The 24,671-nt window shown below is 39.7% G+C and overlaps 1 protein-coding gene across 5 annotated transcripts in view; it reads right to left on the reverse strand.

Moving 5' to 3' along the window:
* PolQ (DNA polymerase theta) overlaps nucleotides 1-24,671 on the reverse strand; it is a 70,508-nt gene that overhangs the window by 639 nt on the left and 45,198 nt on the right. For 2 of the 5 annotated variants that reach the window (XM_086987448.1, XM_086987447.1), the window contains exons 3-24: nucleotides 12,809-12,949; nucleotides 12,171-12,322; nucleotides 11,649-11,899; nucleotides 11,092-11,266; nucleotides 9,415-9,684; nucleotides 9,016-9,154; nucleotides 8,632-8,781; nucleotides 8,170-8,321; nucleotides 7,776-7,964; nucleotides 7,325-7,489; nucleotides 6,941-7,081; nucleotides 6,478-6,652; nucleotides 6,116-6,252; nucleotides 5,767-5,876; nucleotides 4,939-5,665; nucleotides 4,317-4,701; nucleotides 3,577-4,201; nucleotides 3,094-3,243; nucleotides 2,375-2,699; nucleotides 1,144-2,209; nucleotides 571-828; nucleotides 103-170 (exon numbers count right to left, since the gene is read on the reverse strand). In XM_086987448.1, coding sequence (XP_086843574.1) covers nucleotides 103-170; nucleotides 571-828; nucleotides 1,144-2,209; nucleotides 2,375-2,699; nucleotides 3,094-3,243; nucleotides 3,577-4,201; nucleotides 4,317-4,701; nucleotides 4,939-5,665; nucleotides 5,767-5,876; nucleotides 6,116-6,252; nucleotides 6,478-6,652; nucleotides 6,941-7,081; nucleotides 7,325-7,489; nucleotides 7,776-7,964; nucleotides 8,170-8,321; nucleotides 8,632-8,781; nucleotides 9,016-9,154; nucleotides 9,415-9,684; nucleotides 11,092-11,266; nucleotides 11,649-11,899; nucleotides 12,171-12,322; nucleotides 12,809-12,857 — 5,859 coding nt within the window. In that variant the 5' untranslated portion in view covers nucleotides 12,858-12,949. Of the gene's footprint in view, nucleotides 1-102; nucleotides 171-570; nucleotides 829-1,143; nucleotides 2,210-2,374; nucleotides 2,700-3,093; nucleotides 3,244-3,576; nucleotides 4,202-4,316; nucleotides 4,702-4,938; nucleotides 5,666-5,766; nucleotides 5,877-6,115; nucleotides 6,253-6,477; nucleotides 6,653-6,940; nucleotides 7,082-7,324; nucleotides 7,490-7,775; nucleotides 7,965-8,169; nucleotides 8,322-8,631; nucleotides 8,782-9,015; nucleotides 9,155-9,414; nucleotides 9,685-11,091; nucleotides 11,267-11,648; nucleotides 11,900-12,170; nucleotides 12,323-12,808; nucleotides 12,950-13,681; nucleotides 14,181-24,671 lie in introns of those variants that run through there. The other 3 variants (XM_022801403.2, XM_022801401.2, XM_022801404.2) reach the window with 3 other exon arrangements.

Consider the following 24,671-nt stretch of genomic DNA (forward strand, 5'->3'; position numbering starts at 1 on the left):
TTGAAGGAAAAACAGCCACCGTAAATCATGGGTGTGTAACACATCCACGGCAACGAGAATGAATGTGCAGATTGTTACAAATAGGCAGATGTATTTTCTCACCTCAAATATTATTTCATCATGTAACTGCATAACGATGAACGCTCCTCGGATCGGTATGCGCGTTGATGCTATAACAGAAAGAGTAAATTAACATAAATGATACAAACGTCACACATTAACGCGTCATCAAATGAGAAAAAATATAATAGCAGTTGTCAGTTTTTAACATCTTACACACATGTTCACCGTGAGTGCGGCACGACGACGCTTTTACCGAAAAGTTAACCCCAGAAGGAGTGATTCCATTACCGATTCCATTACGTCAGGCATTTCCAGAATTTCGCTTAAGGGATATCTTGTGGCTTAGAACTTTATCAGGTCATTATAAATTCATTTAGTAGAAACAGTACAGCACTGCACTCCTGACTACGCTATCAGCAGCCAGTAACATAGGACTCAACATTAAGAAATGAGCAAATAACTAATCATACATGTGAACATGACATAAAAGAGGTGAAGCATGCTCACCTCCGTACGATCTATGGGGCTTCGATGACTCGGGAAATCTTCTTGTAAGTTCCGTGTCAATTTCGATAAGGCAGTTTTTAAGTAGGTCAGCTGCTGAACCCTGAACTGTGGAATTAACAGCCTGTCGTTCTGCCTTTGCCCTCAAATGGGCCTTCGGAGATTTAATATGGGGCAGATAACGTCTTCGACCTAACATTGTCTCAATGTAGCCTAATTGACGGCAATTTGATATCACTTCTGATGTAAATTTTTGAATGCCTGTAAAGTAGTTTGTTTTGCTTACAAGATTCCATATAAAGAACTAACGAAAATGCATAATATCTAAGTTTGATAAACAGGTATATATAGTTCTTTCGATTAAGGAACAGTGCTATATTTTTATTTGAATAGACATTTAGAGCGAGTGTTGACATTTTTCATATTCGCATTTGTTTAGAGCCAAGCAATGATTTATTTCTATATCAATAGGAAGTTTAGGTTTAGAAATGGACGAAACCCTCTGATTAACTCAGCCACTGTAGTAAAAGTAATTTAAAAAATCAAATACACAAATATAATGAAATACATCCTTACCTGGAAAGGTGCCATGAAAATTTTTTAGGAAGATCTCGCCTTCCTCCTCCGTAACCCCTAAATCCTCCGATAGGCTCTTAACGCCCTTCCCGTATATGATTCCATAACAGAGTTCTTTAGCTTGTTGTCGCTGTCTACTGGACACCTGATCTGGTTGCAAGCGTTTCCACCGGGCAGCCACATGCACAAATACGTCATTTTCCGGGTCACTGAACATTTGACACAAAACGGTATCACCGGAGAGATGCGCCAAAAGACGCAACTCAAGTTGCGAAAAATCCGCGCTTAAGATAATGCCTTCGGGCATAGGAATAAAGCCCCTCCGAATCAGAATTTCTTCACCGGCCGAATTAAAATTTCTAGCCATTGACTGTAAATTTGGCTCATTCAAGGCCATTCGACCTGTTGCGGTGTATGGGGATGAACTTGTATATATGCGGTGCTGACCAAGGCCGCTGTGATACACCTTGGCACGTAAAACCGGAAACATGTCCTTCGTAAGAATCGAAGCAATCTTTCGTGCGTCGACAATCCACTGTGGGAGCGGGTCCTCTTCAGCAAGTTTAAGGAGAATTGTTTTAGAAGACAGCTTTAGTTTGTTGGGAGGTTCACGACCAGTAATGATTTTATGCTTGACCAGCTTATCTTTAAAGAGAGAATAAATGACCCGGCTTACTTCAACGGATGAGGTCGTTTTAAATATTCGCTGCGCTTTCGAGATCATTTTGGTCTCTAGTTGAAACTGTAACTGGCGCATTGCATTAATTTGGGCTTCGCACGTTTTGTCATCATAGCCAAAACCATTCAAGTCTATTTTCGCTAGCACAACACAGACACGCATCTCCTTTCTAAATATTGTTGGCATTATGTGTAGGACATTGAAACGATCAATAACCCCACGCAATATACCTAAATGTGCACAACTTTCGATGCATGACCGGGGCACATCGGGGTGTTTGTTTTTAATTTTGTCTAATAACAATGGACAGTACTGACAGATGAGCGTTTCCAACGACGGACATGAGCACGTTGATGAATCTAAGAGCCAATGCGCGATTCCAGCATCCTGAAATAGTTAATAGCGGAACAAAAAAAAATGATATAAATGTGAACTCTTTGATAGTGCAAACATAGCGGGTGCATTTTCACAAGAGCTGACTAATGCTGTAGCAATAGAAACTATGGTAATTATTGATTTATATACGAAATCAAACGCGATCTATCAGCATACCTCAAATTGAACTGCATCGTTGTCAGGTATAACACCTAAAGTAGCGATGATAACTTTCAGTTGGTCCAGGCAGTCAAGCAATCCTACTGTATAGACGGAAGGAGGTTGGAATAGTTTCTTTAACAGTGTTGCATGTTCATCATATCTATTCTTCAACGTGTAGAAGATACCTTCTGATGAATTCACAGCTACACAAAATCCTATAATTCGCTTATTGCCAAAAACAAGACTTTCATTCTCTATATCCAAAGGTCTATTGTCAAGCATCGCCGGTCCGATCCGAGCGGATGAGGGTGCGGCTTCAGTTTCGAGGGACAGTGCGCATCTGCCGAGATGAACAAAGAATATTTTTAGTTTTTCTTTTGTTTCTTACAGGCACGAAAGCTTTCTAGTCCCAGCACTAGACAATACGAGAATTGATTCAAATAATGTGCATACAGATATTACGTGCAATCGTGTCCGTATAAGGTGTTTTGGTTACCTGGGCTGACCTGACTTAATCGAAATTGTTAATAAATTAGTACCAGTAATGAATATGCATGCACAAGGGTAAATAAATAAAGAAAAAGATCACATGCGGAAGTTACAAGATTGGCAGGTACTTTATAAGTAGCCATAAATATTCAATGACCGAACAGGTTTCCATACCTATTTGGGTCATTCTTAAATGTCATCGTATGGTTAGCGTATTCAACCAACAACAAAACTGCACTACTAACCGTCTCCCCGCCGCTTCGATGCGCTGAAAGAGGTCTTTTTCCGGAAGATCTCGTAAGCAGTGGATTCCCGCCCTGGTCAGTGTAGGACTGGAAATGTCTGGCAAGGAATTCAGTGTCAACGAAGATGATGAGGATGAGGGTAGATAAAGACTGAAAAATTACCGAAAATTCATTAATGTAATCACTTAACATGAACAGTACCACAAAGTCGAAAATGTTAAAAATATTGTTAAATAAAGGAAATGTCTATTAACATATTACCCTTTGGAAAACAAGCTGTCGAAACACATTACTGTTTAAGATTCTCCTAAAGGCCATAGTACCCTCTTAACATAGATTCTCTTAAAGAGCATAGTACCCTCCTAACAGTGACCCCTCTCTGTCACTGTTAAGTCTAAAGACTAATCAACGACAGACTGCTTTTAAGATCTGTGTTACCATTGTATCAGAGAATTCGCTCGAACTTGATTAGTTCGTACTCACTCAAGTGACGGCTGGTCGTCGTCGGAAATCTCATGACGTATTTGCGGTTTCGTCGGTTGGTCGTCGTCAAAGATCTTATGGTTTATTTGCGATTCCGCCGGTTGTTCAACCGGCGCATTTTCACCATCCGAAAACAAATCGCTGTCCGTGTCCTCAATACAAGCTGAGTTTGTTTTCGAACAGGCTGGAAATGTCGAAACTATGGCCAACGTATCAATGGGGTCAACCTTAGGTGGGAGTGGCGCCGAAGCAGTTGTGACCGAAACAGCGTCTTTGTTCGAAACCACGGCGCCCTGACATGTGAGCACACAATCAAAGATCAGATCACTGTCGTTCTCGTATGGGCTAGTTCGAGATTGGTGACCGTGTTTCAGCGCCGTCTTTGCATTTTGCGTGATGTTTTTCATTTGACTACTATTGAAGAACGCCATCGAATCGTCAGAGGTGGAACGACGTTCCTGGTTGAAGGCTTCTTCCAGGCTGCGGCTTGAATTGGGCCTTGCCTTCTTCCCGTTGGGGGAAACATCTTCATCTGGCCTACGTTTTACCGATGCTCGCAAGCCCATTCGGAATTGTTCATTTTCCGCTTCTAACATTTTAAGTTTGGTTGGTGTCACCCGCACATCTGCAGACAAAATTTTGGTAAGTTTCACTAAAATAATAATACACAACAAAACGTCGGTACCTAAATCCTTTTGAAATAAATTATATTGTGGTATAAACCACTTTTTGACACTTACTTGCCCCCGAGTTCACTAGAGGTTCTATCCGAGAATCCGTTCTAGGGCTGATAGGGCTAGTGATGGTGTGATCTGCCGCAATCGACATACTAGCGGGCTGTGTATTAATATCGTCGAAAAGCGAGCTATCACCAGTATCAGCTGATGTGCGCTTTTCAGCGGTTTTTGAATTTTCATCGTGCTTCTTTTCTTGGGTCTTCACTCCGTCGAAGATTGAGTCTCCCTCGATATCTTGACGTTCACTGTCACCAGCATCTAGTTGCGGTGTTACGCTTCGGTTGAAAATGCATTGGTCCGATTCCGGTCTAGCCGGCGATTCGAATTCGTTGGTACAATTAGGGCGTTTCGTTCTTGATGTAGTTGCCAAGGCAGTAAATGACTTTTGCTTGAAATAATAATACTGTTTTTAAGCTATGACTGCTATATTAGGTAAGTTATTCGATATTATTGTCATTTATGAACCAATAAGTTGATGCTATGTAACATAATTTTTACACGCGTGAACACACGAGTTTTTATTCTCACGTACATTTTTCAAAATACATTAGAAATTAAGAAAAGACTTTTCATAAAAATACGGTAAAAGAGAGTTTCGGGTTAAAGGATAGGCTAAGATACTAACCAAATGTTCTTTGTCTTTTGAGGGACATTTATTTGGAGTGGAATAGTGTTGCACTCCCTTGTGAAAGGAGTTCTCTTCCGTAATTCTTGACGAATTCAAGGACATCGGGTTCACAGAACTTCTATCCGATATGTGATCGCCGTCTGAAGGAGTTATCTTTGCAAGAGCATTGCGTTTATCTCGGTGAGGTTTATTTTTTGAATTCTCTATCAAAGTTTTGCTTTCGTTTTTAGTGATAGCAAGATCATGATCAGTGCTAGTAGCATTTGACTGAATACGCACTGCTTTCGAAATAGGCACAGGGTCAGACACCGTTTGAACCTCTGCCAATGTATCTTCGCACCCTACACAGCTCGCATGTTGATACGTCACAACGGCATTCTTTTGACCTTGCATGAGCGACAGTTCGTATTCTTGATTCTCTACAGCATTACTCTCAACTGGATCGACTTCATCCCTAATTGGATTTTGTTCGACCGACATGTTCCTAGATGTATCTTTTTCAATTTCGACATGCTGCTCACTCGTATTCTCACGTCGGTTTCCTTTTGTTTCTTTTTGCTGACTAAATGCCTGTTCCTTTTTATCGAAGTCTACTTTGATTCCAAGCCAATCATGCAAAGTTTTTCTAGCTTCATCAATTAACAATTTGGCTGCCTCGCGTTCTGTGACGCCGTCAAAACCGTTGAGATAGATCCAACGAACATCTGCTGAAGATTCCCCTTCTCTAATAATATTAACAGAAAAAAAAACATTTCGTACGGAGCTTAGGCAGTGTAGTTATTTGAAACTAAATAGAAATATTTTCAGTTATAAAGAAACACTTACTTGACTTCGTAAGCACGAGCGGCTCGAAAAGCAGCCTCTACCTCATATAGTTGTGCTTTAGCTAACTCAGGAAGCGCAATGAAGCCTGCATTAAAAAGGATTCTGGCAGCCTGCAATTAAAGAACATTTCGAAGGTTTTTTTGTGATTATTCCGAATTCTAATTCACTTATCATACCCAGAAGCCTTTATCTAATATCATGGTATGAAACACATTCAGGCTAAACAGAATAACACACATGATTAAACGAATAGGCTGGACAATTACCATGACCTCATGACAACAACAATCAGTATAAACAATAATCTCATCCTATATTTGTACATAGAAAGGTTCTAAGAGGCACTCACTTGTGCGGTCATAGGAACAAGCTGCAGAAGCTCACATAGCTCTTGCCGAACTCCGAAGTGGAGTCTTTTCTGAAACTGACCAATGAGTAGCTCAAGGTTGTGCCATCCTAGTCGTTTGCAGAAAATCGCCATCATACCTACAGTACCCGCACGGAACTAAATTAGCATTGTCCTACAAAGTGTAGTAAGTTTAAGTAAGAAGATCAACGTATTGAAAATTTCTCTAATTCACTGTAGCTTTTCTGTAATATAAACAGAATTTTGCTATCAGGAACCTACGTTTATTCTTATATGGATTGCATTATTCTTAGAAACAGCCAATTGAGGAACTGATTATGCCCTACCATATCCCTTCCACAAACCTGCAAAAGTGGCCGAACTCTGCTGAAGATTTTGCAGCATTCCTTTTTGTAGTCCAAATTTTGTTGACACCTCAGAAAGGGGAACTTCCTGAACCAGTTCATTAAGGGCTAAAGCCACGTAAAAACGCCGATGCAGAGAGTCTTTCATCTCCTTATCGCTCTTCGTAGCCGCTCCCTGAATCGGAATTAATGATCAAAGTTTTTAATAGCATATAAAACCTTCATAATGCACTCTTTTTTTCTGTCCAGGTTTCGAGTCCAGTATTGCATTTGCATGAAAGATCATCTTAGGCGGATAATTACTGCGACTGAAGCGGTAACAAACACTGATAGGTTCAATGGCAAAACAGGAAAAAGTGAACGAATTTTAGCATTAACATAATACTCATGACGGACACCACCTAGTGAGGCCGAAAAGCACATTCAGTTGACAGTCATTCTATCGTTCGTAAATTCTACGTACCCTTATGCATTTGTAGACAAATCCGAGATCGAAACCTATCAATTCAGCTACTCGACGCCGATCTTCAGTTAGTGCGTCATAGAATTCACTTAGAGTACTGTAGTCAATCGTCGCTTGCTCACTAATAAAGTAAGGTGTTACCTAAAAGAGACAAGATATAGAAAGAAACTGTATGAAATGTTTGCGGAGAAACAAGCGCATAGGGAGGCGTGATGTGATACCTTTATATTTGTCTAAATGGTTGACTTACTTAGTTAAATAACAAAATATTGCTTAATATGTAGTAACAATAATAGTAATAACGATAAGCTATATAAAACGCCATGGTCACTGAATACTACAGATTAAGAAATACTTATATCACATTATAAACCTCCAACTTACTTCGTATATTATGTGTAGATCATTTTCAAGAACAAAGCTTTGCCGTGATTTTCCAAGCTCCCTAAGAATGAGTAAAGCTTGATCAGGCGAGAGACTGCTCGCCAAAACGGCTGCCGCCAATTTAGTCGGTGTTACTGCCTGGACACCATTTTCTTCAGGTGAAACCTATGGACATAAATCGCAAGTGATCTCTAATATTTTAAACAACATGACAAATTATCTATGTAGCATACATTGTCATTGTATACGAGTGGAACAACGTCGTTTACAACTTTACCCAAAGTTCGATGAATTCATGAACAGGAAATTACTTTCCCAAATGCTTGACCGGCACAACACAGAGATTATATGTGATGCAAGACGATTGGCAGCATCGGTAAATAGCTCGTTTTATTACTCGCTGTGGACGCAAAGTTTATTACAGAAAAACCATGTTTCTCTTGCTACCAACCTTAATGAAGTCGTTCTTAACGAGATAGTCGATGCAAGCATTTGTAGTTGAATGAGCCGCACTTTCGCCTTTGATTATCGCTAAGTCGTCACTAGTTAAAACCTTAGCCTGTGCGCACTCATTGAGGAACGTGCATTTAATATACTTCTCTATGTCCCGTAGCGTCTTCGCCACGCCTGAAGCGACAATCTGCAGAAAAAAAAAGCATTTCAATTGTTGGAGAGAGGCTGTCTATAATACGTGCATTTGACACAATAAATTATCATAGAGTTTAGGTAAATTCATTGATATTTGCTGTGAACTTTCAAAGCGATTTCGACTAATATAGAAAAGTTTTTTTTAACCAACTCGTTTTTATGCGTATACAAACGATTCAATGGTAGTTGCATAATACCTCAAGGATGGCCCGTTTGAGAGCACCTGACACTGACCCATGCGCTGCCAAACAACTTCGAACGGGCGCTAAGTTCATAGTGGCTAATTTCATTGCCTGAACGCGCTCTTGATCCTTACAAACTAAAATCGACTCTCCACGATCATCAATACCTGTCGACCAATCAGCAAAATTATTGAGCCGCCCATAAAATGCGTGAACTGTCTTCCAAAATTAAATTATACTAGCTAACTATACGATACGCTTTTTTAAGCATTCATTACAGGTGTACGCCGCTAAAGTTTGTCAATCGTCTAAATATATGCATAAACAAACATATAATAGAATATAACAAATACCGCATCCATATTATCCAACCTGCATTGGAGTTTTCGTAGTACTACGACAAAGAAGCTCAGTGGATGTCTTCACAAATTTTAGCCACAGGCGATCAATCGGACTGACTAGGGCCTATGAGTATACCTTTCCGACCTGCGCGGCCGATCATCTGCTTATATGTGAGGACATCGAGCAGTTGACGGCCGAACATCGGCGTCCTGATAACAACACGCCGCGCAGGCAAATTCACTCCAGAGGAAAGCGTTGATGTTGCTGTCAACACGTTGAGAATACCTGTGTACAGTGAATGTACTAGGTTATATAAACTGGTAACTTGTCAGATGGACTTTATCATACTTTAGCCATTTCATCAATATATTTATACCAATAAATTATAAACAAAAGAAAGCAAGATAGGCTTCGTATAGATTGACGTTGACGAGGCGACCACTGTAAGCATTCGACACAGCTAGAAATCTGCCGTTCGTCAAGAGGGTAAGTTAGCTGAACGCTTGAATTGATCCATACCAGCCTTAAATGCGTTTTCGATGATGTCCCGCTCATCGTACGTGAGGCCTGCGTGGTGGAACGCCACTCCATAAGGAATCGTTTTCTTTAAAACTTGGTCGAGTCCTGCTGGTGTTTGTTGCAACTTTTCAAGAACTTCCTAACAAGCAGAAAAAAAAAGTGAATTTCAATCATATGAGTGTAGCACACTCTCTATGTTTCCGACTTTACATCCGTTAGGCGTTTCGCCAGACGGCTGGCTCTTGCCAGCACGAAACGGACCATACGTTTATGCTCGGGTTCGAACCTAGACGGCAACGTGTCCCACGCGTAGCATACTAAAGGATTTGTTCTATAGTAGAGACAATAAAACTTGTCGACATTATCAACTAAGAGACACGCGTTAAAAACAAAACGTACCTGTATCTCATTGCGCTTATTAACTGCTCGTAAATCAGCGCCCAGTTGAAGCAATTCGGGATCAACCTTATTTGGCTCTGACGGGGGCTTTCCGACTGCTAGGAAGGCCCGGGCAATCTGTTGGCTCATTGTCTCGCACCATACTTTTGTCGGCAGAAATACGATAACACCAAAGCCTTGAGACACCGTGTGAATCACCAGACTGAGACAACCATCGAAATCATCGACCGACGATGGTAGGGCGCATCGGAGAATCGGAATCTCAGCCGTCTGTATTTAAATGAGACCCAAAAAGGAATCGTAATAGAAAGCAAGTGCTGGGCAGCCCTGTCAACAATAATCACAGCAACAACAACGGGATTTCTTTATCCAAGCAAAAGGCCTTAGGGAAACTGATTGCATGTGTGAGTCAAAAATACAATGTCGAAAAGCCTTTGCTCAGTGATATACGCCAATTTACAATTGTAACGATGTGAGTCCTCACTAGATGTGTATGAGCTATAAAGATAAATTGTCTTTTTCTAGTAGCTATAATAACATTTTATATTGGGTTGCCGTTTCCTTAGCTAGATGGCATTAAAGTCACATATCTCGGGTAATATGACATCACCTCAAGCGGCGTTAATGTCACTGGTAAGTTAGAATTTAAAATTGGTAGATATACTGACACCATTGGAATGGTTCTGTTCGGACCTAAAATGAAGCGTCTTGAATATGAGCGACATTTACGCAAAGATAAACTATATTTTACCGCTCTATCGTAATGGAGGCAAAAACTCTGCCCAGAACTATAAAAATGTGTCTTCTTTATGGTCAAGATAGACAGATCTGAAGAAACGGCCTAAAAAGAGGTTGCGTTCGTTCTGAAAATTGCGATGTGCTTTTTGTAGGAGCGATCGATAAGTGGATCAACTCATCGCGAACGTTAAGCAAGACCATGCCTAAGTTGCAACATCGCTAATCAACTAAATATCTACGACTAAACAGTTATAAATCATTTATGGAAAGCTAAATACAAAACAAGTTCAACGTTTGGGTGCTACACGGGTGACGCAAAATAATTTACTCCACCGTAATTTTATATGTGAAACTCTACAAATCGAACCAGGCGGCGACATCGAGCTATTTCTAAAACAGTTGATCACGAGTGATGAAGAATAGATTACATAGAACAACGATCTGCAAATAGAGAAGAGATAAAGTAAATGTACCCTATAATCTATGGCAAAGCCGGCACTGACACTAAAGAAAATGATGCTGTATGGGGCTAAAAAGACGTCACGCATTACTAGTTACTGCTGCCTAACAAAACAACAAATCTGGACTTTTACTATCAACAACTAATAATATTAGCTATTGAAAAAAAAAAACTAGATCGGAACTAAAGAACAGAAAAGGCGTCATCTACTGTCATCATGGTGCCAAACCGCATACATCTTTAGCTACCCAGCAAAAATGAAGACAACTTGGGTCTTGCACCATTAAACTATCACCTGTCTCGGTCTCTGTAGAACTTCTTCAATAGTCTTTAATGAAAGGATGTAAAAATAACTTGTCACAATTTTTCGCACAGAGGTCAAGCTCTGCAGTGATAGGAAAATTACAGAAGATCATCGATAAAAATAGCACATGTTTAATTTATAAAATATTTGCTTAAATTCTTCGTCTAGCTGCTACCTTTCCAGTGCCGATATCCACCGGGAGTTCGTTGCCTATTTTAACGCATTCAGTTAGTGGCACAGGCCGATAGTCTGTTCGATAAAGCGACGCGTCCAGCCAGTTAGCAACAAGGTCCAAATTAGGCAGTGTCGCACTCATTCCAATTAGCTGTATACTACTGGACGAACTATGCCTAAAAGTATATAATTAAATAAAAGAATCAATAATTGTTATTTACTACACATAGGCCAGATAATAATAAGTATAATATCGGTCACCGAACAGCCCAATTAAGACAAAAAATAATGATTTTTTACGGTCAACGCTGGCCCGATGACATTATTGACTGACCTGAACGGCACAACTTTAAGCTATCAGAATGGAAGACGGTGTGAAATTATTAGCTTGATTAACCGACCAAAGCATGGCCAATACATACCATATTAACTTGAAGAATACCCCCAACATATTTAAAAAAACAGCAAAGATATATGTCTATAGCTATATTCAACAGTGGTTTATTAGATTAGCGAGCAACAAGATGGCTTCATTATGACATGAACATGCATCGATACCTTTGAAAGTACAACAACTTGGTGAAAAGCAGTTCGAGGAGATAGCCCCTTTGCGGTTCGCCCAACATGTGCAATTCATCAACGACGACACAACATAGTAAATCAAGCGAATCTTCCTCCAGCAGTTTGTTCACAAGAGCATTCGATTTTTCGATCGTACAAACCGCGATATCGATGGATTGGAATCCCCCCATGGGAAAATAACTTCCCATGTACCCGCCGACCCGTAAACCGCCCGTAGAGAACAGGTTCTGTAATTATGATTTACATATTTCACGTGAAGTGAGACATTAAGGTTGAAGAGTTTCTTTTGTCGGATTGCAAGAATGCTTCCACGAGGTTAAGTCATGACGAAAAATCTCGTGAGAAGACCTTGCCAGACAAACGGACTCAAATTGCGAAGTGAACGAACCTCATTGAAAAGTTCAAACGACACACAGGCTACATTCGGACGACTTTATTTTAAAATATAAAGTTAAGTTATCCAGGTTAGCGATCAGATTTTAGCCTTCGTGGACTCACCTGAAAGTGAAGCATTTTCTCTCTCGTAACAGACACGAACGGCAGGATCATAATGGCTTTCTTGCGAGTTTCAAGGACCCGCTTCAACATCAAGAGCTCCGCTACCAGCGTTTTACCTGCACTAGTGGGTGCTGAATAGACTAGATTTTTCCCTAATAATGTGGCGTCGAACGCAAGGGAAACCGGTGTTAGTTCGAACGCATCTCTAGAAATATCTTACGATCATTCTCCTATTTTGTTTTTTCAATAGACACTTTACTAACAACAACATGAAAATTTCGGTGCGAGTCAGCGTTACATTCATTTCATTTTTTATTATGTACTTATCACGACACCAAGTTTGATCCACATACAAGACAGTATGAAATTGATATCTGTTTATAAACCGTTATCTCGCCGGTTAGTTGTTAAACGGTAGTTTTGTGCTAATTTTGACAAGCTTAACCTATTCTGGTCAATATTGTCATCAGCTGTTCCCGCCCATTTCGGAAAAGTTTATATTTGAGAATTATTTGGTTTTCAAACTCTACAGCATAGACATACAGTCGTCTTCTAAAAAAACAAATACTTTTCCCATAGTAAAAGCAAAAAGGCCGCGGACCAAGTCTACGAGTTCAACTAGTGGATACTAATTATACCCTGAAGAACTCCTTTTGCAAGCAGACATTGAACCTGCCACGGAAACATGCGTTCCACTCCCTTCTCGCGATAATTGTCCACGATTGCTGACGGAAGGCCCCATTGCGAGATGTCTTCCAACTGTAGAAATTCCTGCGATCCTGTAATACAATATTATACTACATTAACTAAAACCAACATTCAGCAAGATGCAGGTAGTGCTAAGTAAATTCCCGTTGATCAGTTGTGTGAAGTTCTTTAAGTTGTCTGAGAGAATCTAAATACAGTACTCTAGTATGAGAGTATTGTTAGTAAGTAGTAAGTATTTGAGACCAAGGTTAGAAATAAAAGATCAAAGGCGAATCGGTTACTTTCTATCATCTCTAACAACGGAATAGCAGAGCTCGTCCATTGAAAATCGTGATTGCTGTTTTAACTATTTACAAGTTAATTGTTATCCTAAACTGCAGAGACAATCGTAAATTCTATAAAAAGTACGTTGAGAGTTTAAATAAAAGAGTCGCGAAACATATCATAGAGGCAATAAATGCTCAGGAATCTGTTTGGCTTGCTTCATAAGTAACTCCAATTTAAAATTTAAATGGCGGCATATTGCAACCGCAATGAATAGCGGTATATTTAAAACGTCAGATTACGAACCAGGTTGATAGAAATTATAAAAAATATTATGGAAACTCGAAAAGGGTAAACTAATTAAGACATAATGATAATCGGCTCTGTATTGATATGTATCCGATTGAAAATTGTACAACCTGCAGCAAAATTCTTCTTGTCATTTTCGATGTATTCAATAGAGGATCGGACCAGGTTCGTTTTCAAATAATGTTATTTCAAAGTAAAAAGCTATTATAGCATGGATCGGACCAACTTACCCAGCTGAGAAAGCGTCTTCAGGCTAGCCATAGTACATTGGAGGTAGTGCTAACGTTTACGTTGTAGCTATGAATTGGTCATCTTGTGTTGCACAAAAGTGATAATTCGAGACGGTACGCCATATCGTCAAATACACAAAGTGGCCGTTTTCGGAGTGAACCAAAATGAGGATTCTACTTATTTTACGTATACATTTAACTAAATAACGATATTGTATTTCCTACAGCTTGATTGCCATAGAACTCTGAGCTGCAGGTAGGCACACCTTCAGCTGATCAGTGCATGCCCGCCACTAAGTGATCATCGGTCTAAAACAACACATCCAGCCACAGGGAGGTCATTAAACTGCTCCGTCCGGGCGACCTACCACTGATTTACAGAACTAACATTGAGGCTCATTTGAGGCAAGGTTAAAAGAAAAACGTTACATGAACCAAGACACCACATAAGTGGTTAGGATCTAATGTTTCGCTACTTGCAAGCTGAATCACAGTGTACTTGAACTAGAAAAGGAGTTTTCGAACACTAGAACATACTTAAACATAAACATTAGGACTATAGTCAGCCATGTTTATCATTATGGAAGGAAATTGTCCGGAACAATAAGCCTGTGACTCGATTTTATCTCTAAAGATTACTAGCTGCTAAATTATATATAATCAGTTTTTATCCGATCTTTATTTAATTTTTATAGTAAAATAATTGTTACATTTGCATTACTACGTTGTTCTTATAACTATAAATTATTTCTAAAATCAATTTTCAGCGAAGTCCACGAAGTCGCTAGTTTGAGTCATCCAAGCGGAACAAGTTATTAACTAGATTATTTCTATTATATGTGGCCATTGTTATCGTTATAGAATTTAATGAGTATTTGAGCTTTAGGAACAAACAGTCTTTGAAGCTTTTAGCAAAAATTGTGGGCTTATCTGTTATATTAGCTAATAAAACAGCTGACCGAAACAATTCCTATTTATACAGCGGGACGTGAAGTACCACCCGGTTGCTTGGAACATAAATCATCGAAAACATTATGTATGTGATATAATATATAGATAATTGATATTATTATATATATATATGATATATATATATATAAATGATCACATCGAATTTCACTTAAGCTAATCTTCTACGACCCCATCATTAAGCTGAAAAAGTGCTAACTGTGTGCTGCTAAATTCATATAATTCAAAAAGTAAGCTTATCCTATGTGTAATTGGCAGGTATTTTCTGCGCTATGCCTGCAAAAAATCGATCGTCCGCGGATGCTAGCAGTACTTTCAGACATTTCATTTCCCCTAGATTCCTAGAAAGCAGTCTTGGCCTAAAAAATCGACTAGTATTCAATAGGCTCCGGGTTGAAGAGCATTCGTTCATCGTCCATCTTGAGTACGCGTGGTAATGGGATGAAACGGTAACGTTTTGCTCGTGTCACTGTTCCGCTTAAACCTGTACGATAGCATCTATTAGTGCGACTAATTAGCTGGCAGCAGCCACAGAAATAACGACAATACTATTTGTACAGAAAGGAAGCCTTTACTCTTTGAGGCTTTCTGTGCTTATGTATGAATAGGAATTGCATATACAATGGTACTTCGAGGTGTTCCTCGTGAGTGAAAGATAAATGGCCTCATGCAAAATATATCTAGCCGTATGTGTGGCGCGTCTCAACACACAAAAAGGCGGGGCTTATGCATGTCCTGGCTAAGAAAGTGAGATGCTTCTCATGTCGCCCCTAACTCAATGACAGCTCGTGAAAGATAAACTCGTGAAATAACCTATGGCTGTTCCGTGGAAGTTCAATTGTTAGTAAACAAAGTGGCAAGATTAAATTTTGCTTACTATAGTTATTATTTTTATAGTTAGGTGTGCAATGTACTAAAAGAAAAGGCAGCAGCATGTGCCTAGTGACTTTTTAAAATCGGTATGCAGAAGGGAATGGGCAGTCGGCACAAGTGTAGGCTGACTCCTTTGGCAGTTCTTGACCCAGTTGGTCGGAAAAATGGTTCATAGTAGAATTGGATGTATAATAAATAGGTCGTGTGGAACTACGCGAATAATAATTATTTCACGTTCATGTTGACAACGATGGCATGTCAATGCTCGAACGGGTTACCCTAGTTACTTACCAATCCTTAGCCTCGGTCCGCATCATTTAGGCACACATATTGCTATTCAGAGGAATTCAGATTGTTGGCTTACTTTCAACATCCACTTCAACTGCTAGGTAGACAAAAAAAAAAAACACATTTAAATAAATGTTTGATGAAATGGAAATATGTGTGCAGACACACATGAAGCATGTCGGAAAATTCTCTGGTAGCAAACAGTCGTTCCTGTAAATATGTACATCTATTATTCATTATTTGCATATAAATATTACCTTGAATATTTCTACCTTTGCTTCAACTCTAAACAGATTTTTTTCTAGCATATAGGCTTCAGCTGAAAAATAATACATTTTTTTAAAAGCGCAAGTCCACACTTCCCCGTTCTTTTCCGATCTCTTTTTCAGACATAGCAGAAACCATTCTTCAAAAATACAGAGCACAGCGCTCACAGCCTTTGCTTTCTTGGGCATATTTCCAGGACTCTAGGTCGTTTCCTCTGAGTTTATCCTTCTTTGTATGCTTCAGCCAATACAGGAAGCGTAGAAGAAGTCCGATGTTTTGCACTAGTTTAAACCACAGTGTTCAGTGTGATAACTGTTTAGTAAATATCGTATGATCGGTTAACAAAGCTAAAGGTCTTCACAGCTGCTCTGTGTGATGTGTAACTTTACCCACTGAGTTAACTTTGCCAATATAAACAGCGGTTGCTTAATAACCTCTTGTTCGTAACAGCTCATTAACAAACTCCTTTTTGAGGAGGAGGTGCTTTTAGTTGGATCTGTTCAATCCTTAATGCTCTTCAGGCGTATGACCTACCTGTTACTAAACAAGCATATATAATTTCCGGTTATATACAAACAACAAGGTTTCGACGTTTAAATGAATTTGCGAACTCACTTCGTATCGATATATATATATATATATATATATATATATATATATACAACACGGATAATTTCAGCCGAGTCGATGATTAGTTCTAAGGTGTACCAAGAAAACAGAGATAAGCTATTATGTAAGGCTTGTGATTACGCTTTGCGGAACTGAATGTGACAGCAGGACTAGCTGTCCTTAAGGTACCAGTAATTTTCAAGTGGGTTTATCTGAATGAACTTCGCCGAGAAATCTACAATGAACAAGTAACGCTAACGACAAAGACCTACCGATTTCTTCAGAATAGTATAATCGTTCCGTTGAAGATATGCTTTTATTGACAATGTGAGAAGTAAATCTCCTCTGAGAAATTGAGGAAGTTTTGCTTATGCCATGTGTTATAGAGGATGCAACTGCTCGTACATGGCCAATTTGTACCAACTAATTAGGTTATAAGCTGATTACTGTATACAAATCTAGCATATGTGATGGAAGCAAGAGCTATTCTCGTGTACAGCCTTGCTTCAGATGACGAATTTCTTAGATCATGTGACATGGCTTTACCTATGGCATGGTTTTGGGATAGAGATAACGTGCGGTTATCAATGGTGACGCCATTGACTCTCAGTTTGCCATTAGTACGGAGATCAAAGGCATCCCTTTCGCCTTCTGTTAGTTTAGGATTTTGAGTGACGGCGAAGTCTGTCCATCCAGTTCAACAATGAAAACATATTCATAAAAAGTGGCTGCTTCAAGTGTTTCGATAGCTCAAACTGGAAAGAATATGCGGCCAAGCATTACGGCTTTCCGTACAGAAAGGAAAAATCCTGCTGGAAGAAATATATAAACGTGATATTAACTAAAACGTAGATCGACACCACCGCTCGAAACCACTTAAGGCACTCCCGGCAACACAGCCTTTTTATCCAGGTTCTGCGGCTGGATAAAGCAGAAATGGTCGAACAGGCTGTGTTTGGCAAATGCGGGAACCATTTTCGATGACAGTACTGTGAAAATAGAGGTAGAACCTTGGGGCCGTTTTCGAATAACGACACATATGATCCTGCTGAGCTTAGGTTGACGCCAGGTGACGGCCTCAACTGTTCCTCTACTCTATTATTGCTCAGTTACAATTCCCAAGATCCGAACATACAAAGGTTGGGTTGAAGACCAAATAATCTAGCTTTACTTCGCTTTTCTTGAGGAAGCAGCACTCTATGGAATGGCGTAGGTGTCAAAACTTGTCCATGCGGTTGTTGCCGTTCCTAGAGTACAAATATATCTATCCTACTCCGGTATCGCTGTGAGGCATTCGATCAGACCGCTAGCTCCCAGCACAAAATGAACCGTGTGGCTATGCCAGGATTCGAATTCTAAGTTTAGAGGGCGCATACGCTATACTGTAAGGTGTCACGACGACAACCCTATGCACCTGAGCGTAAGAAACAGGCATATTCGAAATTATTAAACAGTTAAATCCAAGACATAGATATGATTTTTGAAATGAAAATTTGTAAAAGCTTAAAAAAGCGAATCATGACTACGAAATCGGGAAGCATTTAGTGTAAAATACATTGCTAAAGAAGAATTGCAAAACAGACACTTGATATTCTGAAGTAGCCTCGCCTTAAAAAATCGCCGGTGATGCACCAATTATACACATTTATTTTGAAATATTTTTACCTCACAGGTGTACTCATTATATAACATATGAACAAAGTCATAATATATACATGGATTACCAAACAAATTTATAGCACTTCTACCATTCAATATTATAAGCTTTTCCGGTCGAGCAAGAATATGAAAAGAAAAGGCAGTTAGCTACTGGAATGAAAATTAGTACTCTTAGAACTTAATGGAAGAGACTTTTCTTTGTAAAGTTATAAAAATATGTCATACGTTTTACATAGGTATATCGTTCCGCGTACATATTAATAAGCCAGATTCAAATAAACAATTCGTGCAGTGAATAAGCAGTGTACCGTGCCTAATAGCTGGAAACTATAGTTTCGTTAGTAGTTCAATAAAAACGTAGCCACAGATCATTTGTTTTTATTTATTACTACTCAATTGTTCTCAATTGCTTCAACGCCAATCTGCTCTATTATCTATTTTATTACGCTAGTCTTGACCTATACAGGCATCTTTTTATCCTTTCGGATCTTAGACCAATCATTGCTGATAAGTGTCCGTCAGACGGCTTGCTCCAGGACGAGATGGATTCCAACCTATACCGCAACGTGTTCCTAAGATTAGGAAGCAAGTATGTTAGCCACTACGCTATTACGAAACGTAAATACGTGCTTAAATATCCGACCTTTTCCCGAATGCTTGAGTATTTCATTTAACACAGTGGTTTTTTTTTTGCAGCATTGAAGTCATCGAACAGCTCTGTAGACGGCCAGAAAGGTCCGCTGTTACCAATGTAACAATCATGTTTGCATACACCTAGCAGGAAACTATCTTTTATTGTATTTAGCACACTTCATAGCTGCTCATAGGACGTGCGCCATGTGAAAACGTCGCAAGTGACCAAGATTATTGGTTCTGTGATACGTTTGCTGCTTTTTAGGGATATTCAGTGGTTGTCCTGCAATCGACTTCACTAGCTTGTTCATTATCAGCCGTCAAACAAACGTAACGGGACCCAAGTGTAAGGAGCGAGGCCTGGACACCAGCCATTGGTGCTTAGTAACAGCTGAGAACAGCAACAGGCACTATGATTAGGTCAATATAATAATCGCACAAAAATTGAAACGAAACGATTACTAGGAGGGTGAGTGGGGTAACGATTGTGATCACACATGCGTGCCTTGGCTACATTATCAGAAAGCACTACTGAGCGTCGTTACCATTCTATGACCGACTATATCTCGGTAATTATTCTAAAGTAAACGAAAATGAATGGCTGTAAGTTAGTATGTATCAACAATATTTATGAGAAATAATTATTCAATTCATACTACTATCCGCATCGATCCGGCAGTGAATGCCTTTTATCGTGGACGGATACTGAACGAAGTCGAAGTTATGCCGTTCACGAATCGCAAATTCGAAATTATTTGAAGCGTTGCGTGTTTCTATCCTATTTCAAGCAACAACTTCGAAAAGCAGTATTTACATAAATTATATCAATTATCAAATCGTTTTAGATATCTTTTTAGATAGGTAACAACAACATTTAGATATATAATAATATTATAAATGCTTCACATATAAGGTATCCTGTGTTTTTAAATAAGTGAAGGTACTTATTAACAATAAAGGACGACGGCGAATCGATCTCTTAACTTTGATCTGTAACTAATATGTATAGATAAAAAAAAAAAGATATATATATATATATATATATATGAGTGGGTACTCTAAAATCTGATAAACAATAGTCGGGCGTAACCGTTTCTCTTTTTGGGGCATTCTTCGAGTCATCATAACGTTATCGACTATAAGGGACAACAGAAAAAACAAGAACATTATCTCCCAAGCGTATTGGCTTGGTGCAAGATACCGTCCACGTTCAAAGTAAAAACTACAGACTGAAACGACTTATCCATTCAAATGCAATTTCCAACTATGCTCCAACAAAGCAGAAATTAATACGGTCTATTATTTTTCGTATCGCTTACACTGGACTGCAATGGCGTGATTGTATGGTAGGCTAGATCGCCATATACACGTAGACTATTACTATATATAAAACACTTACCCAATGGCTTCTTCATCATGACGATCTGTTGCCTAACTGAATTCCGTCTATTTACATACTCGTACATAAGAGGTCGTACGCTTTTGTTAACGTCTTTGCTTGGCTGGTTACGCGACCATTGGCTGCCATCGTCGATGTAACTCTTTGAACCGAGATAACCTCAGATTGTTGCTTTTTCTGCTCGTATCGCCGCATCGAGGGTTTCCTGTCAAGCCGCAACTTCCAATCTATTGTTTATGGCAAATAGCCCAGCTCCTAGTTGTTGCACGCCTCCAGGGGACGTGCGTGGCTGGGAGTACACCGATTTCAGGCGTTTAAGCTCCCGCTGCTCGTCCTCGACGATGCCAAGCGGAAATGGGACAATAGAGAACTCGATGAGCTGAACTGGCCAGTGGTCACAAATGTGAATATCTAGAGGTATATTTGTCGGCTTGTATATTAAGACTATGTACTAACTAAAGCGACTGGAGTTGGGCCTGAGGTCTATCTTACGCTGCCCTCTAGAAGACCCTAAACGTCCTACATAGGACATTGCGATCAGTATGCTTGAGCAGAATGTCACGTAGAGATTCCACAGATGATTCGAAGTAGCCGGGGTAGTCATGATAGAAATAATTGCATGGCTTCTTCAACACGTCTATCGCCTTAAGGGCCGAATTAGTTCGTCTCTATTCGCTTCCTAAAAGCAAATTACTCGAAACTGAATTACTAGTAGCGTGTTCCTTCAACCTATGTAACACCAGCATCCCTTGACATCAGGCCCGATTTTCTGAGGAGCAGAATTCTTAACAAAATCTAACGCTAAGTGAAATATTAAGAGGATAGCATACAATTGTGAGTTCTATTAACTTCTATACGAAAAAAAAAAACATGATAGTTGTTATTTTTTGAGAGGTAAACAACAGGGTCTGTCAGGTGTAACTAGCTTATTCTGATTATCATTATGGCTATACGGAACGTTCCGTTGGTAGAAAATAGGGAGAGATAAAAGGGAAACCGTTATCCAGTAAAATTTACTGCACTTGTGAAAGAACGCTGTTTGTACGAATAAACTCGGCAATACTATATAACGTAATTATGCTTTCGATATGCATTAATAATATACGATTCTGTAAAAGTGTAATTGTAAACTTTTGTTAGATTAAATGTTATCAGAATTCCACTTAGTTTTGAAAAGTACCGTTCTAACTGGTAATTGAAACTTCATATAAATAAACTTTTTTTTTCATATTATTCCGGGATGATTTTTTTCATTTGACACACATTTAATAACGCGTTATTAATTCTTCGTCGTCCATTTCTAATTCATTCACCGTTCACCGAGATCTTTCTGGGAAACGTTTTCCCGACTAGCAAGTTCACTCAGAACAAGCTGTCCCGTTTTTGACTTCCGTAATAATAAGCCGTCTAATCTTGTACAACAAAAAGCATACGAGGTTTTTGAGCTACAGAGACGATTTTTGCTTAAAAAAAAGTTTCTATTTACCATACACTCAGAAATCTAGGAAGAAGCAGTGAAAATCTGTCATAGATGATATGATACAATACGGTAACACTTGATTGTTCCACACCGTACTACTTACTTCGTCTTAAGATTTCACACGTGCAATTAACTCTGGTGCTTTCTCAAAATAGAGCACTCGCCAAAAAAAAGACAAGATTTTGGACTCTTGTGTACGAACTTCGGATTTGTCGGTAGAATGACTTGACACAAGACGATGCCGTAATACGAAGATCGTTTAGATAGTCGATGACGTCACTCTGTGATGGTGGAACCCTCAAAAGCTATTCAACTAATAGTGAACTCGCTTTATTTCAAAGATAGCGGTGAAGTTCGTTACCTAAACCCTTGAGTAAGTTGGTCAGTCTGAATATGGCTCAAGTTATTCGTTCAGCGTTCAAGCACCGAAGTTATTAACTCATTTTGACTGTTCGACCATCTAGCGATGCGCTAGGTAACCCGACGACTTAGCTAGACTGATTGTTGTTGAAAAAATGATACACAGCCCAGATATTCCAGTACACCTTACTATGATTTCTCTTGCTCGTTCTCGTGAATAATCATGTGACTGATTTCTGTGAATCGACTCATGAAACCTTCGATTCCTTTCATTGGCGATTCTTCCATTTTCGTTGATTCTGGCCGTTTGTTGCGTTTCTTCATTCTATTTCTTTCCTTTGGTAGCACTAGCCAGCTTTCACATCGACACGATAGAAGCTAGGATTGTTCGGTTCTCCAACATGTGTGTTTGCTTATAGGTGACGCCAATTGTCGTGGGGGAGTGTTTCGTAGCTGCGCGGAGACGGCCGAGCGAGTGGAGTTAGTTGACACCGGCACAATTTTGGCTTTCTTTCTAACAAAAATGTGCTAGTGCCAAAGAACGCACCGCCTATTTAAGGAATCGCAGTTGTTTCTGCAATATTAGCTGCAGGAAAATAACAACAGCTGTTGCTATGTTTTCGGTGATGGTTGACGACGCACCAGCGGTCGCGAATTGTGCACAGTGGACCGTGCGCCTCTCCCCCCGTCCCATCCCGTGCCCCACAGTGCACTTGTCTGCCTGCAGTTATAGCTCCGTAAAGCTTCGTTTCGTTGGGAAGTAGCAGGCGGTTTGTAATCATCCTGTCAAGTGTGATGATACCTTGTCATGCAATGGCTGGCTGAATGGCTGGCTGTTTCATAGCATGCTTTCATTACAGCCAGATAAACAAAGTACCCATTCATCAAAGCTATATGCAGCCAGCGAACAAGCCGTTGACAAGACAAAGCAAAACAGAGCGAGGAACAGCGATGGCAAAGCCAGACTTTCATATTATAATTAAATGTTACAAAGCCGATTTAATTAATTTTCCAGTGGATAGGTGAGCGGTAGCTCAATAAAATCCTGTTTGATATTTGGAAGTAACTTACCCTAGTAGTACATGCCATTCAAAGATTCATTTTACTGAAGCGCTGATACGGTCTGTTTTTTTCACTCTCGTTGAGGGTCTGCAAAAGCTTTGATATATTTCACGCATCTAGAGCTACTGTTCAAGTTAGACGCAAATAAATTAAATATTAAGCACTGTTAGGTAATCTCTTAGTTAGGTAAACGTAATTTCTCTAAAGCCTTATGGAGATGAAAGAGACTTTCGAGGACCCTAATTGCGGGCCATAGTCACACAACGAGAAGGGGCATTCTCACGAGCAATCGGCGCAGTATCTTACTCTCGAACATTCACGCTTAAGTGATGCACTTGCACTCTTCTAATCCTCCTCGGCTCCATGCGCTAAGGTTTCTACCGCTTTTTACGCATTTAAGTGAACGCGCAGAAGAACGGAAATGCCCACACACATATATATAGATAAATGCATATGTGTGTCAAACTAATCTTATAGCTATAACAGTTGTCGAACGTGCACTTAGCGATTAGCGGTAACGGTTAGTTCCACGTAAAAATTAACGGTCGTGCCCATTGCATCTTTGGCCCATCACCATCACCAGGTTATATGCTATCTATGACAGCAGCAGTCGACAGCAGCTCCATCAACGATGGAACCGAGACGTGCAAAAAGGGCTACGAACTTACCTGTTTATTTGTTTCTTCATGAAATAGAAAATAATACTTGCTGGGTGTTTATGGAACAGCAGCCTCTTTGGACGAATAGTGCAGCTGGTGACTGATTTAGGCGGGGCGATCAGGACAAAATTTACAGCAGGTTAGCAGCGACTCTAGCCGTAAATGACAGTCATCCATTCAGTATCCCAAAAGCGAACAAAGTATACGTAAACAGAGGAGAACGTATTCATGCCTCAGAGGGCACTGCAGAACGCACAGAAAATATATCCACATCACCGTGAATTCTTGCAGTGCCATTTAAGGCAGAAACTTAAACTCAATCGAACGGAACGCAAACGATTTCGCAGACTCTGTCACTTTTTTCACCCCCTACCTCTCAGTCTCTCACTAGCGAATCGTCTATGCGCTGCAGGTGCAGCGAGCGCTTTTTGAGAACAATACTGCGTTACATAAGCTGTACGAGTTAACGTGCCTTACGCCTGCAGGCTTGCGTGCTCAGACGACAGAGTCTTGACGCGAAACGAAAAAGGACCAAACGAAAGGCAAATCAAAGAAGACACAGAACTCTAATCGTCTAATAGTAAGAACTATTTAGGTTAGACATGAGCTAAGAATGAAAGCAAACTTAGTAACGGAAACTGATAATTTTTTAGGGATGGGTAATTTTCTATTGTCGGGCGTTACTTACAACATCTCTCTTAGCAGAGATCGTAGAGCTGGAGGCGATCAACC

The sequence above is a fragment of the Varroa destructor genome, unplaced genomic scaffold, assembly GCF_002443255.2.
Source record: "Varroa destructor unplaced genomic scaffold, Vdes_3.0 BEIS01000004.1, whole genome shotgun sequence".
Lineage (NCBI taxonomy): Eukaryota > Metazoa > Arthropoda > Arachnida > Mesostigmata > Varroidae > Varroa > Varroa destructor.